Genomic DNA, 12,991 nt, shown 5'->3' on the forward strand with positions numbered 1-12,991 from the left:
CCCAAAGGAATACACTGGAGTAAATACACTTTATAGGGTATAACGCAAAGCAGACATCACATATAAGCCAACTGGATGTGTCTTATTACTTTGATTCTATTTTATAGTGTCATTTCATCCTGAAAATTGAAGTGTGAGGAATCTATGAGGTTAATTTACATTACATTGGTTAGGAGGTAGTTATTGTATTTTTATTTTATTTTTTTTCTCTCTCATTTTTACGACAAAAATTGAAGTTGTCGAACAGTTCGAGCAAATCAGCTTGAACTAGGAGATTATCTTATCCCTAATTGCTAATATTTACAGATTAAACTAAAGGTATGTGCCCACACAGCGGGTCTTGACCTGCGGGGCCGTGTGTTTCCTCCGCAGCAGAACACAGGAGACCGCAGCTGCTTGTACCCATGATCAGGCTTCAGTGTGCTGCGATCTCCTCGCTGTGTTCTTCCTACGGAGGACTCATATGATTCCGCAGCAAACAGTTGACATGCTGCGGTCTGGAAACACGTACCGCAGGTCAGTTTGCTGCAGAAAAAACAAGCACAGTGGGCAAGGGATTTCAAGAACTCCCTTCCGCTATGCTTGTACTGTACAACGCTGCGTTTTGGACGCAGCTGAACCTTGCTGCGCTCAAAATGCAGCAAAAACTGATCATGGGCACGCACCCTTAGACTAAGCAATCTTGAAATGCGAGACATATATTACAGTGACTCATGATGGATGATGCAATTTTGTTTCTTTAGACTTTGCAAGTTTATATATCACCTATTTGTTGGCTTACTGTGTGCTAAAATTTGGATGCACGCAACCTGCACGCAACCTCCGATCTTCGCAAGAGCTCCTTCTCTACTTTTCTTATCTACTCTTCCCACAATCACATACAAGATTTCTCTCACAACATATCAGACTCTCGCCTAAAGACCCACCTCTCCCGACAAGCCTACAACCTGCAGTAACCCTCAATCCACTATACCGCTGCTCGCCCATCGCAACCCTCACCTACTGTATCCTCACCCATTCCTTATAGATTGTAAGCCCTTGCAGGCAGGGTCTTCTCCTCCTGTACCAGTCTGTGCCTTGTATTGTTCGTGCTTATTGTACTTGTCTATGTATGCCCCCTGATTTGTCACTCGTAAAGCACCATGGAATGAATGGCGCTTTAATAAAAAATAATAATAATAATGCGTATCTATCTATTGATCAATTGATCCATCGATCTATCATCTATCTGCTATCAGTTATCTATCAATCACACTATCCATCTATTATCTATCTATCTATCGATCTATCTTTCTATCTATTATATTAATATCACTTATGATGAAATATTAGCACCGCAAAAAAGGGATAACTGACACTCTGAAGAGCTGTATATATGAAAACATCAGTACAGAGAAATAAGGATAAGAATTGAGTCTGTATTATTGAAATATGGATTCCTCACATAGTTTCATATCTTGGCTGTAGCTACAGCTTCACCACTCAGCCCAAGTGGTTTTCTTTCCACAAGGCACTATTCAAGTGATCTGTGGTTGCATACATAAAACTGCCAGACGCAGAAACCATCTCAAAGCTCTTGGAAATATACTTCTCACAGATTATGTTGTCCTATAATGTCACTGCGGAGAAGCATATGCTACAGTGGAGCTCACTTATAAATTAGTGGTTAATATTTTTGTATTCATCATACACGTTCTGAGTGAAACCTTTTATCTTTTTTAGGTCTGGTTTCAAAACCGCAGAGCTAAGTGGAGAAAGAGAGAACGCTATGGTCAGATTCAGCAAGCCAAAAGCCACTTTGCTGCCACTTATGATATTTCTGTCCTGCCAAGGAGTGAAAGTTACCCACAGGTAAATATGATAATGAAAATATAACTGATCATGAAGAATGTGCAGAATACAGAACTGCAATGTTAACATGTCATCACAAGTATTCGGCACCAGTGAACACAGATTCCTGCGGATTTTGAGATTAAGAGTATTATTATTATCCTTTGCTTGTATAGTGCCTTCATATTCCGCAGCGCTTTACAGACATCATCATTTCTGTCCTCATCATGACAATCTAAATTATGCCTCTTCACGAATCAGGAGCGCAGAACGAGTGACACCTTTATGTGCGCCTTGCCACTAATTCTACTCCAGACCCCATGAGATTAAAAGAAGAATTATAAACCAAAGATCCATATTAGTGTGTTATATAGAGTGTATATTATATTAGCAAAATTATCCACATTTTCACAGTAAATGATAAGGCGCATCAATATACACTAAAGGGTACTTTACATGCTATGACATCGCTAGCGATCTCATTAGCGATGTGAAATTCTAGATAGCAAGTGCGATCTTTAGAGATCGCACATACGTAAAATAACCTATGTGCGATCTCTAAAGATCGCATTTGCGATCTAGAATTTCACATCGCTAATGAGATCGCTAGCGATGTCGCAGCATGTAAAGTAGCCTTAAGGCTGTGTTCAGACCACCATATTTTCTCCATCTAGTGTTTTGATGGATCACACTCAGTCCAAAAATACGCACAAGCCCTAAGTAAAAGGAAAAGAATATATCTGTAATTAATGACCTTTTAAGATGAAATTCATAGTCAATAATCATTAGTCAGTAATATATCTTTTATCTGCAGTTATATTTTTAGAAATGTAGTTTTGCACTTTTGTCCAGAACTTGGGTCACCTGTCACCTGTCTCACCAGGTGAAATGGCATCTATCTGTTGCACCCAAGGAAGATAATGGATGAGACGAAGAAGGGTTTGTGCATGTTTGCATCTCCATTCATTAACTTCTATGGGGAACAGCCAAGTCAGCTATCATTTTTACTATCTTGGCAAACCTATGGATATGGTAAAAATGTCTGTCATTATTATTATTATTATTTATTATTATAGCGCCATTTATTCCATGGCGCCTTACAAGTGAAAAGAATATACAGTTAGGTCCAGAAATATTTGGACAGTGACACAATTTTCGCGAGTTGGGCTCTGCATGCCACCACATTGGATTTGAAATGAAATCTCTACAACAGAATTCAAGTGCAGATTGTAACGTTTAATTTGAAGGTTTGAACAAAAATATCTGATAGAAATTGTAGGAATTGTACACATTTCTTTACAAACACTCCACATTTTAGGAGGTCAAAAGTAATTGGACAAATAAACCAAACCCAAACAAAATATTTTTATTTTCAATATTTTGTTGCGAATCCTTTGGAGGTAATCACTGCCTTAAGTCTGGAACCCATGGACATCACCAAACGCTGGGTTTCCTCCTTCTTAATGCTTTGCTAGGCCTTTACAGCCGCAGCCTTCAGGTCTTGCTTGTTTGTGGGTCTTTCCGTCTTAAGTCTGGATTTGAGCAAGTGAAATGCATGCTCAATTGGGTTAAGATCTGGTGATTGACTTGGCCATTGCAGAATGTTCCACTTTTTTGCACTCATGAACTCCTGGGTAGCTTTGGCTGTATGCTTGGGGTCATTGTCCATCTGTACTATGAAGCGCCGTCCGATCAACTTTGCGGCATTTGGCTGAATCTGGGCTGAAAGTATATCCCGGTACACTTCAGAATTCATCCGGCTACTCTTGTCTGCTGTTATGTCATCAATAAACACAAGTGACCCAGTGCCATTGAAAGCCATGCATGCCCATGCCATCACGTTGCCTCCACCATGTTTTACAGAGGATGTGGTGTGCCTTGGATCATGTGCCGTTCCCTTTCTTCTCCAAACTTTTTATTTCCCATCATTCTGGTACAGGTTGATCTTTGTCTCATCTGTCCATAGAATACTTTTCCAGAACTGAGCTGGCTTCATGAGGTGTTTTTCAGCAAATTTAACTCTGGCCTGTCTATTTTTGGAATTGATGAATGGTTTGCATCTAGATGTGAACCCTTTGTATTTACTTTCATGGAGTCTTTTCTTTACTGTTGACTTAGAGACAGATACACCTACTTCACTGAGAGTGTTCTGGACTTCAGTTGATGTTGTGAACGGGTTCTTCTTCACCAAAGAAAGTATGCGGCGATCATCCACCACTGTTGTCATCCGTGGACGCCCAGGCCTTTTTGAGTTCCCAAGCTCACCAGTCAATTCCTTTTTTCTCAGAATGTACCCGACTGTTGATTTTGCTACTCCAAGCATGTCTGCTATCTCTCTGATGGATTTTTTCAGCCTCAATTGAGAGTTCCTTAGACCGCATGTTGTCTGGTCACAGCAACAGCTTCCAAATGCAAAACCACACACCTGTAATCAACCCCAGACCTTTTAACTACTTCATTGATTACAGGTTAACGAGGGAGACACCTTCAGAGTTAATTGCAGCCCTTAGAGTCCCTTGTCCAATTACTTTTGGTCCCTTGAAAAAGAGGAGGCTATGCATTACAGAGCTGTGATTCCTAAACCCTTTCTCCGATTTGGATGTGAAAACTCTCATATTGCAGCTGGGAGTGTGCACTTTCAGCCCATATTATATATATAATTGTATTTCTGAACATGTTTTTGTAAACAGCTAAAATAACAAAACTTGTGTCACTGTCCAAATATTTCTGGACCTAACTGTACATAAAAATTAGTACAACAATCATTAACAGTGCAAAACAGACTGGTATAGGTGGAGAGAGGACCCTGCCCACGAGGGCTCACAGTCTACAGGGAATGGGTGAGGGTACAATAGGTGAGGACACAGCTGGTTGTGGAGTGGTGTGCTGTTCTGAGGGTTAATGCAGGTTGTAGGCTTGTCGGGAGAGGTGAGTCTTCAGGTTCTTCTTGAAGCTTTCCACGGTAGGAGAGAGTCTGATATGCTGGGATATAGCGTTCCAGAGTATGTGGCAGGCACGGGAGAAATCTTGTATGCGATTGTGGGAAGAGGAGATAAGAGAGGAGTAAAGAAGGAGATCTTGTGAGGATCTGAGGTTGCGTGCAGGTAGTTACCTGGAGACTGGGTCACATATGTATGGAGGAGACAGGTTGTGGATGGCTTTGTATGTCATGGTTAATACGGTATTTTTCGGACTATAAGACGCACCGGACGATAAGACGCACCCTAATTTTAGAGGCGGGAAATAGTAAAATAAAATTTTAAGCAAAAAATGTGGTTTGGTCTGTTATGGGGGTAATGTCCCCAAATTCTCTACTAAGGTACCCCAGCCAGGTAATGATCCTCCAGCCTTGTATATACAATATTTGTCCCTCATCCTGGTATAGCCCCCATCCTGCTATATACCGTCATCCTGGCATATGGCCGCATCCTGCTATATAACCCATCCTGGCATATGGCCCCATACTGCTATATACCTCCATCCTGCTATTTACCCCCATTCTGCTATATACCCGCATCCTGCTCATATACTCCCATCCTGCTCATATACCCCCCATCCTGCTCATAATATACCTCCATCCTGCTCATATACTCCCATCCTGCTATATACCCCCATCCTGCTCATATACCCCCATCCTGCTCATAATATACCCCCATCCTGCTTATAATATAGCCTCATTCTGCTCATATACCCCCATCCTGCTCATATACCCCCATCCTTCTCATATACCCCCATCCTGCTAAATGCCCTCATCCTGGTATACGGCCCGCATCCTGTGGCACATAAAAAAACCCCCAAACGTTCATACTCACCTTACCTCACTCTCTGCAGCATCGCTCTTCCTCCATCTGTGTCAGCAGCAGCGCTGGAGTGTGGAGCCGGCCACGATCCCTGCAGCATCGCTCATCCTCCTGTTTGTGCCAGCGGCTTCGTGTGGACACGTGTGCACAGCGATGACGTCATCGCTGTGAGCACCGCTAGTCTCCACACAGCCACCGCCGTCACAGACAGGACATCGCAGTGCTGCAGGGATCGTGGCCGGCGAGTGTACTGATTCACTGCACCCCGTGCTGATGATGATGCGTGGGGGCTGTGAATACAGCCGCACATGATCACTCCAGGCTGTAGTTGTCAGGGGTGATCATGCGGGCAGGCTGTTTAATATACACGCATTCCCCGCCCATCACACCGCCCACCTGTCAGCGCCAGCTTCAGTGCTGAGACATGATGGGCGGGATGATGGCTGTGCATATTAAATGAGCGGGTCCACGTGGTCACGGCAGGCTGCTACAGCCTGCTCGTGCCGCCGATGACCCACTTCACCGCAACACCCTCATTCCCCGCAGCCCTACATTCAGACTATAAGACGCACCCCCCACTTTCCCCCAACATTTGGAGGAAATAAAGTGCGTCTTATAGTCCGAAAAATACGGTAATTTTGGAGTCTTTGGGCAATGGGAAGCCAGTGAAGGGATTGGCAGAGTAACGAGACTTGTGAATAGCAAGGAGAGAGGTGGATTAAGCGGGCCGCAGAATTTAAGATAGAGTGGAGGAGTGCAAGAGTGTTGGAAGTGAGGCCACACAGCAGGAGGTGCAGTAGTCGAGGCGGGAGATGGTGAGGGCATGTACTAATGTTTTTGCTGATTCTTGGTTAAGGAAAGCATGGATCCAGGAGATATTTTTGAGTTGTAGAGAGAATGAGGTGAAGAGGGCTTGGATGTGCGGCTTGAAGGATAGAGCAGAGTCGAGTGGTACTCCAAGTCAACGAGCTTGTGAGACTGGGGAGAGTGAGCAACCATCAACTTTGATGTCATAAAGAATTCACTTAATAATAGATATATAAATAGCCTCTTCAGAAAGGAAGAGGACTGAAACTTTAATGCCACCTACTGGGGATGCCAAAATCTTAAAAGTCAATATTGATCCTTTAATGAGCCTTGCCACATGACATATGAACTGAATCTTAACGAGAAACTCCAATATGTGACAAGAGATGACGAGCCAATGAAAGGGCTAAATACCACGCTGGTATGTATAAAGACCATCCAGGTAAAACCAAAGTGATTTATTGTCAACGCATTTTCGGAGATTCCATCTCCTTCATCAGACACAATCAGAGAGGGGTTAACCCTTTCATTGCCTCTTAATCTCTGACCACAAGTGGGGCAGCGGCAGCCGTGCTTTTATGCTGTAACAGATGGTTGAAACTCGAGGTGAGCAGTACCTGTACTCCCCTTCTTGTCCCTCCTTGAATAAGACCCTAGTTGTGCTCTTTGTCTTGCAGCTTGTTATATTACTTTATATGGCAAGGTTCATTAAATGGTCTATATTGACTTTTAGGATTTCTATCCAAAATAAGTGGCAGTAGAGTTGCAGTCATCTTCTTCTCCATGAAGAAGCTATTTACTTATTTATATTCTCAGAGGAGCTTTGCATGGCTTATAAGTCTCCTTTGCGACAACTTAGTGCTCTTCACAAAGAGAGACTGTAACCATTAGGCTATGTGCGCACTTACCGGATTTTGCCGCGGATTTTCCGCGGATTTGCTGCATGTTTCGCTGCAGAAAATGTTCATAACATCTCTGCAGTGAATCACCAGCAAATCCTATGGAGAAAAAAAATCCTGTGCGCACTAGGCAGAATTTGACAGCTGCATGTTTTGCTGCGGAAATCCCGCAGCAAAAACAAGTGCATGTCACTTCTTTTCCGCAGGTAGCTGCGGGTTTTCCCTAATCTAATGTAAAAATCACGCAGGGAACAGCTTGCGGAAAAACCGCACCAAATCCGCATCAATTCCGCACCAAATCCGCAACAAAACGTGACAATCCGCATGCGGATTTGGGTGCGGATTTGATGCGGATTTTTTCCGCAGGTGATAAGATCTTTGAGAACCTGCGGAATTTACGCAAGGAAATTTCATTTCCCAGTGCGCACATAGCCTTAGACTTAAGTATAGCTTATGCAATTTGAGTGAACAATACAAATGGTTATTGTTGTAATATTCTAGTAAATAAAGTGAACTACACTCTTGGGTGTGCAACTTTCACCATATCATATTCTGTATTACTGTTATATGACAAAACATACATTACTGTTATGAGTCCCATTATCCCTAACTTATCATCCAAGCAAAATTACATATTTTTATCACTTTGTAAAGGAAAATACCATGCCATATGCCAAATCCATTATGATTTTTTAGCCAAAATTTGTGACTACCTTAATAGTATCAAAACGTGCAGTATGGAGTGTGGAACTTTTTCCAAATTTATTGAATGTGCCATTTTTTTGACTGAAAATTAATTCTGTACATGTAAGGTGTTATACAGTGATAGAAATGTTTACCATGCCTTTTTAATGCCATTTTTAATATTGGTATTTTTCCCATTACCACTGCGAATACGTTGCAGAATAATATGATGTGCAATGCTTCCAACGACAGCAGTAAGTGAAGTATAAAACTTTTTCATCTTCATGCTACTAACCATTTTTGGGATGACAGCAGACAGAACAGTGCCTTTACCTGTTCTTTATTTTCATTAAGCATTTTCTGCTGTGAGAAATCGCCTTAATGTACAACGAGTATTAGAGGGAAAACAAGACACCGCCTGCCAAATCTGGAGGCACAGCAACTGAAATTCTTTAAGCTCTGAAGTATTTTACTGTAGGTCCTTTGGCTTTGTTGACTGCTGAATAAATAAACTGTTAGATATAAGATAGTATTGTACCTTTGCGGACTTATTTAGTGAACCTTGGCCCCCAGTGGCAAAGGATTGCTTAAAATAACCTTTTCCAGCCAATACATCTGTTTTCATTCTTTTTCAATGACTTTTCTGGATCTCTCCTTTTTCAAATGCAAGACAAACTTTTCTAATCCTTCAAAGAGTTGATGCTGAAAGAGAGAAATGTTTCTTTGCTTTTGGGAGCTGTAGTCAATGGTGCCCATGTATGCTACCCATTATTTAAAATTTTCATTATTTATAACTTTTTTCTTTATTTCTTACATGTGATTTACTTTATATCAAGTTAAAAGTAACAATTATGCTGCATTGAAATATTCAGAATAAGACAATTTATGTATTTATGTAAGAACTACGACTTAAGAAATCATGCCTATGTAAGAGTACGGTGCCAAATATAGGTTTTCCAGGTGTAGCCTCCGATCAGACAAACTGTAGCAAAATAATTAATTCCTACTATTATTCAAATCATATTATATTCTATAGCAGGGACATATAAGTTGGTGGTGTACAAGTAGCAGTTCTATCTGTGCCCTGTTCACCAAGGGTGCACAAAGTCCCCTCTATCAAAATAAATCCAATATTTGGGCTTTTTCAGTCATCAGTTTTCTATGGTACTAGGGCTATCCATAATTTTCATGGGATAGGTGACGGACCCATTACAATAAATGTGCCTTCTGACATGTCCTTTCTTTTGTGGACTGATTGTTTTGTCCTTCCCCAAAAAGAAGTCATCCTACTTTGATCAATTTTGTAGTTCAAATTTGCCAACGCAATTCGATGGCCAGCCCTGTTAAAAAAAAAATAAAAAACTATATAGATACCTTATGGATGTCATCGATGTGCTGTCCATATTTTGAATGGAAAGTATTTTTATATTCATACAAAAATAATGGATTATTTAATCACACTTGATCAAATCAGACAGCATGCTTAAAAAAAACTTGGCTCGTTTTACACAAATGTGAATAACAACTGAAGAATGAGGCTAGCCTTATAGATGACACATAGATGAGGCCTTATAAATCTTGACTTAAGTTCGTAGAGCTTCATGTTACACCTAATTACCTCCAATAATTGTTCCAACTAAGAAATCTTTATTTACTACTATAGACTATTTCTCCTTCCCTACATTTTTTGCAGCCATTGTATTGAAAATCACTATATGTAATATCCCGCCAACCAACCAAACCACCAACCAACACGAGTAGTAGCAAACTTTGACTTGATAAATAACAATTTACACACCCTGATACAGCAAACATGAAATTGCCATTGAAGACCATTTAAAATTGTTCTTGCTTTTTGATACAATAACGTGTTAAGTGCAATTGTATTGATTTTTATTGCTATTTGTTTACAAATTGCATTTTACACGGTTTTCAAGGGTGTGTCTATCATACTAGCATATACTTGAGACATTCAAATATCTCAGAAAATTGGTAGCAAATGGACTTATATGAATTGATATTATCCTATCTATGATTAGTATAATTTCTGGATATAAAGTCAGCATCAAAATCTAGTTATGGTAATAATAATAATTTTATTCCTGTCAACATATGCATAGTATGTTAAAAGCACAAAAATAATCTATCTAGAAATAATTGTTCTAATATTGTTATGGATGTTAAAGGAGCCTCATGATAGAGTCTGACTTTTAGCACCATTGCCACTCAGTTCTCATTTTTTGTAGGCAAAAAATTAAAATGTTATCAATTTTATGCAAGATGTACTTATAGACAACTATGTATCCCAAATAAGGTTACCCAGTACAAATCCCACTTATATATGTATCTGTGTGTGTGCGTATATGTATTTTTATATATATATATATATATATATATATATATATATATATATATACTGCTCAAAAAATAGAGGGAACACTTAAACATCACAATGGTGTTCCCTTTATTTTTTTGAACAGTATATATATTTATTTTTATATATATCTATATCTATATATTTATTTGTATATATATATATATATATATATATATATATATATATATATATATATAAAAACGCTCTGGAACAGTTTTATAAAAATCAGCTTCTCTGCATGTCGATTCCAGTGTCAGTTGAATTCCAACCAGAGTACACCTCATTCTACTGGCCAGGAGTGGCATAAAGTCACCCAAAAGCAGTGTGAAAGACTAGTGGAAAGCATGCTAAGACACATGAAAGCTGTGATGAAAAATCATGGTTATTCCACAAAATATTGATTTCTGAACTCTTCCTGAGTTAAAACATTAGTAGTGTTGTCTCTAAATGATTATGGACTTGTTTTCTTTGCATTATTTGAGGTCTGAAAGCAATCCATTTTTTGTTATTTGACCATTTTTCATTTTCAAAAAACAAATACAAAATTTATTGCTTGGAAATTCAGAGTCATGTTGTCAGTAGTTTATAGAAGAAAAGAACAATTTACATTTTACTCAAAAATATACCTATAAAGAGAAGAATCGGAAAAACTGAAAATTTTACAGTGGTCTCTTAACTTTTGCCAGAGCTGTATATCTGTACAACATGTACTGTGTGTACATATATATATATATATATATATATATATATATATGTATATATACTGTGTAATGTATATATATGTATATATATATATGTAGATATAAAATCATATCAATATATACAATGCTCAAGGAAATAATGGGAACACTTAAACAGTTCCCTTAATTTTTTTTGAGTAGTATATATATATATATATATATATATATATATATATGGACCCAGGTGGCTTGCCAGATTGAGCCGGGCTTCATTTGTTTTTATATATATATATATATATATATATATATATTTTTATATATATATATATATATATATATATATATATTTATTTATCCACATCACATTGTATTGTACAAATCTCAAAACTTTATTACTCAATGCTCAGTTTACAAGGCTCCTTAATTGATATATTTTCCTATATTCAGGGAATCAATGTATACATTGCTCTCTACAGGGAGCAGTACCAAAGAACAATGCTCACCAAGAGTTATGATTAAATATACCGTAGTTAGTATTCCAATTAGAAGAGCTTCAGTTATCAGATCTGAACATTCTAGAGACATGAGAAAGTTAAGAGATCTGTGCAACCTTGAAGCCAATCTCTCGTTTTCCTAAAATAACCTTTGCTATGCAGGGTATGAAATATGACATTTAGTTTTATACGGCATTCATTTACAGCACTATCTTTTTATTTAATTTTAATTCATTATGATTTTTAATTAGCTATGGGAAAGAAGTGGTGGATAAACCTTGCCACAAAATGATTTGTTGTTCTTAATGTGTTTGTGCATTATTAAGAGAAAACTCAGTATAGTCCTTTTTATACAAAGCAGGTTTTTGTTGTTATTACCAGGAAGGTTGTTTCTGTATCTTTCTATGCCAGAAATGCTTTACAAATGTATAGTCTATAAAACGACATGGTTTTACTGCTTCTTTTTTTCTTAAATCCTGAATGTCTTCCTTTATTTTTCTAGATACAAAATAACCTATGGACAGGAAACCCAAGTGGAGGATCTGTGGTCACTTCCTGCATGCTGCCTCGAGAGCCTTCATCTTGCATGTCCCCTTACTCCCATTCTTCCCGTACTGATTCTTCATATGCTGGCTTTCCAAATCATCAGAACCAGTTTAGTCATATGCCACTCAACAACTTCTTCACAGAATCGTTATTATCAGGTTCTACAAACGGACATTCTTTTGAAGCAAAGCCGGAATTTGAAAGGCGATCATCGAGTATCGCAGTTCTTCGAATGAAAGCCAAAGAACACACAGCAAACATCTCCTGGGCTATGTAAATTAATATAATTTCACTTTGTAATAAGTAAAATGAATACACTTTTTTTGTAATATTTAACAATGTATAAAGACAGTGTGAATTTTATGTTGATCAACTCTTGGTTGTTATATTTTGTAAAGCTTGTAAACTATTTCATTTGTAAGAATAAATAGAAAATTCCTGAAACGTTTGAGGCCATCATTATATTTTGCAAACTGTGTGAAAACAAAATAATATCTATATTCTGAATCTGTAATTCCTGGTCTTCCAATTTCTAAGTAGAAATGATATATTTTTTAGATACGTTTGGGTCTTATTTGTTTACATATATTTTTACTAAAAGTAATAAAGCAAATCTATGAAACTGACCTAAATCTGTTGCTATGGATGTGTAATAAGATTCCTATTACATCATGTCAGAAAGTTTTGGTAAAATCTAATTTATATACAGATATGTCCTTAGTAGTGATGAGCAAGCACTACCATGCTTGGATGCTCGGTATTCGTAACGAATAGTGATGAGTGAGCACTACCATGCTTGGGTGCTCGGTACTCATAATAAATAGTGATGAGTGAGCACTACCATGCTTGTGTGCTTGGTTGCGTAATGAAGAGT

The 12,991-nt window shown here is 38.4% G+C and overlaps 1 protein-coding gene across 1 annotated transcript in view; it reads left to right on the forward strand.

The window, feature by feature from the left end:
- The window catches only part of ALX1 (ALX homeobox 1), a 33,500-nt gene extending 21,091 nt beyond the window's left edge, over positions 1-12,409 (forward strand). The window contains exons 3-4 of the mRNA XM_075342424.1: positions 1,723-1,851; positions 12,074-12,409. Of these exons, the coding sequence (XP_075198539.1) occupies positions 1,723-1,851; positions 12,074-12,394 (450 nt within the window). The 3' untranslated portion in view covers positions 12,395-12,409. The remainder of the gene's footprint in view (positions 1-1,722; positions 1,852-12,073) is intronic.
- The last annotated feature ends 582 nt before the right edge of the window (positions 12,410-12,991 follow it).

This window comes from Anomaloglossus baeobatrachus, chromosome 4 (assembly GCF_048569485.1).
Source record: "Anomaloglossus baeobatrachus isolate aAnoBae1 chromosome 4, aAnoBae1.hap1, whole genome shotgun sequence".
Taxonomy (NCBI): Eukaryota; Metazoa; Chordata; class Amphibia; order Anura; family Aromobatidae; genus Anomaloglossus; species Anomaloglossus baeobatrachus.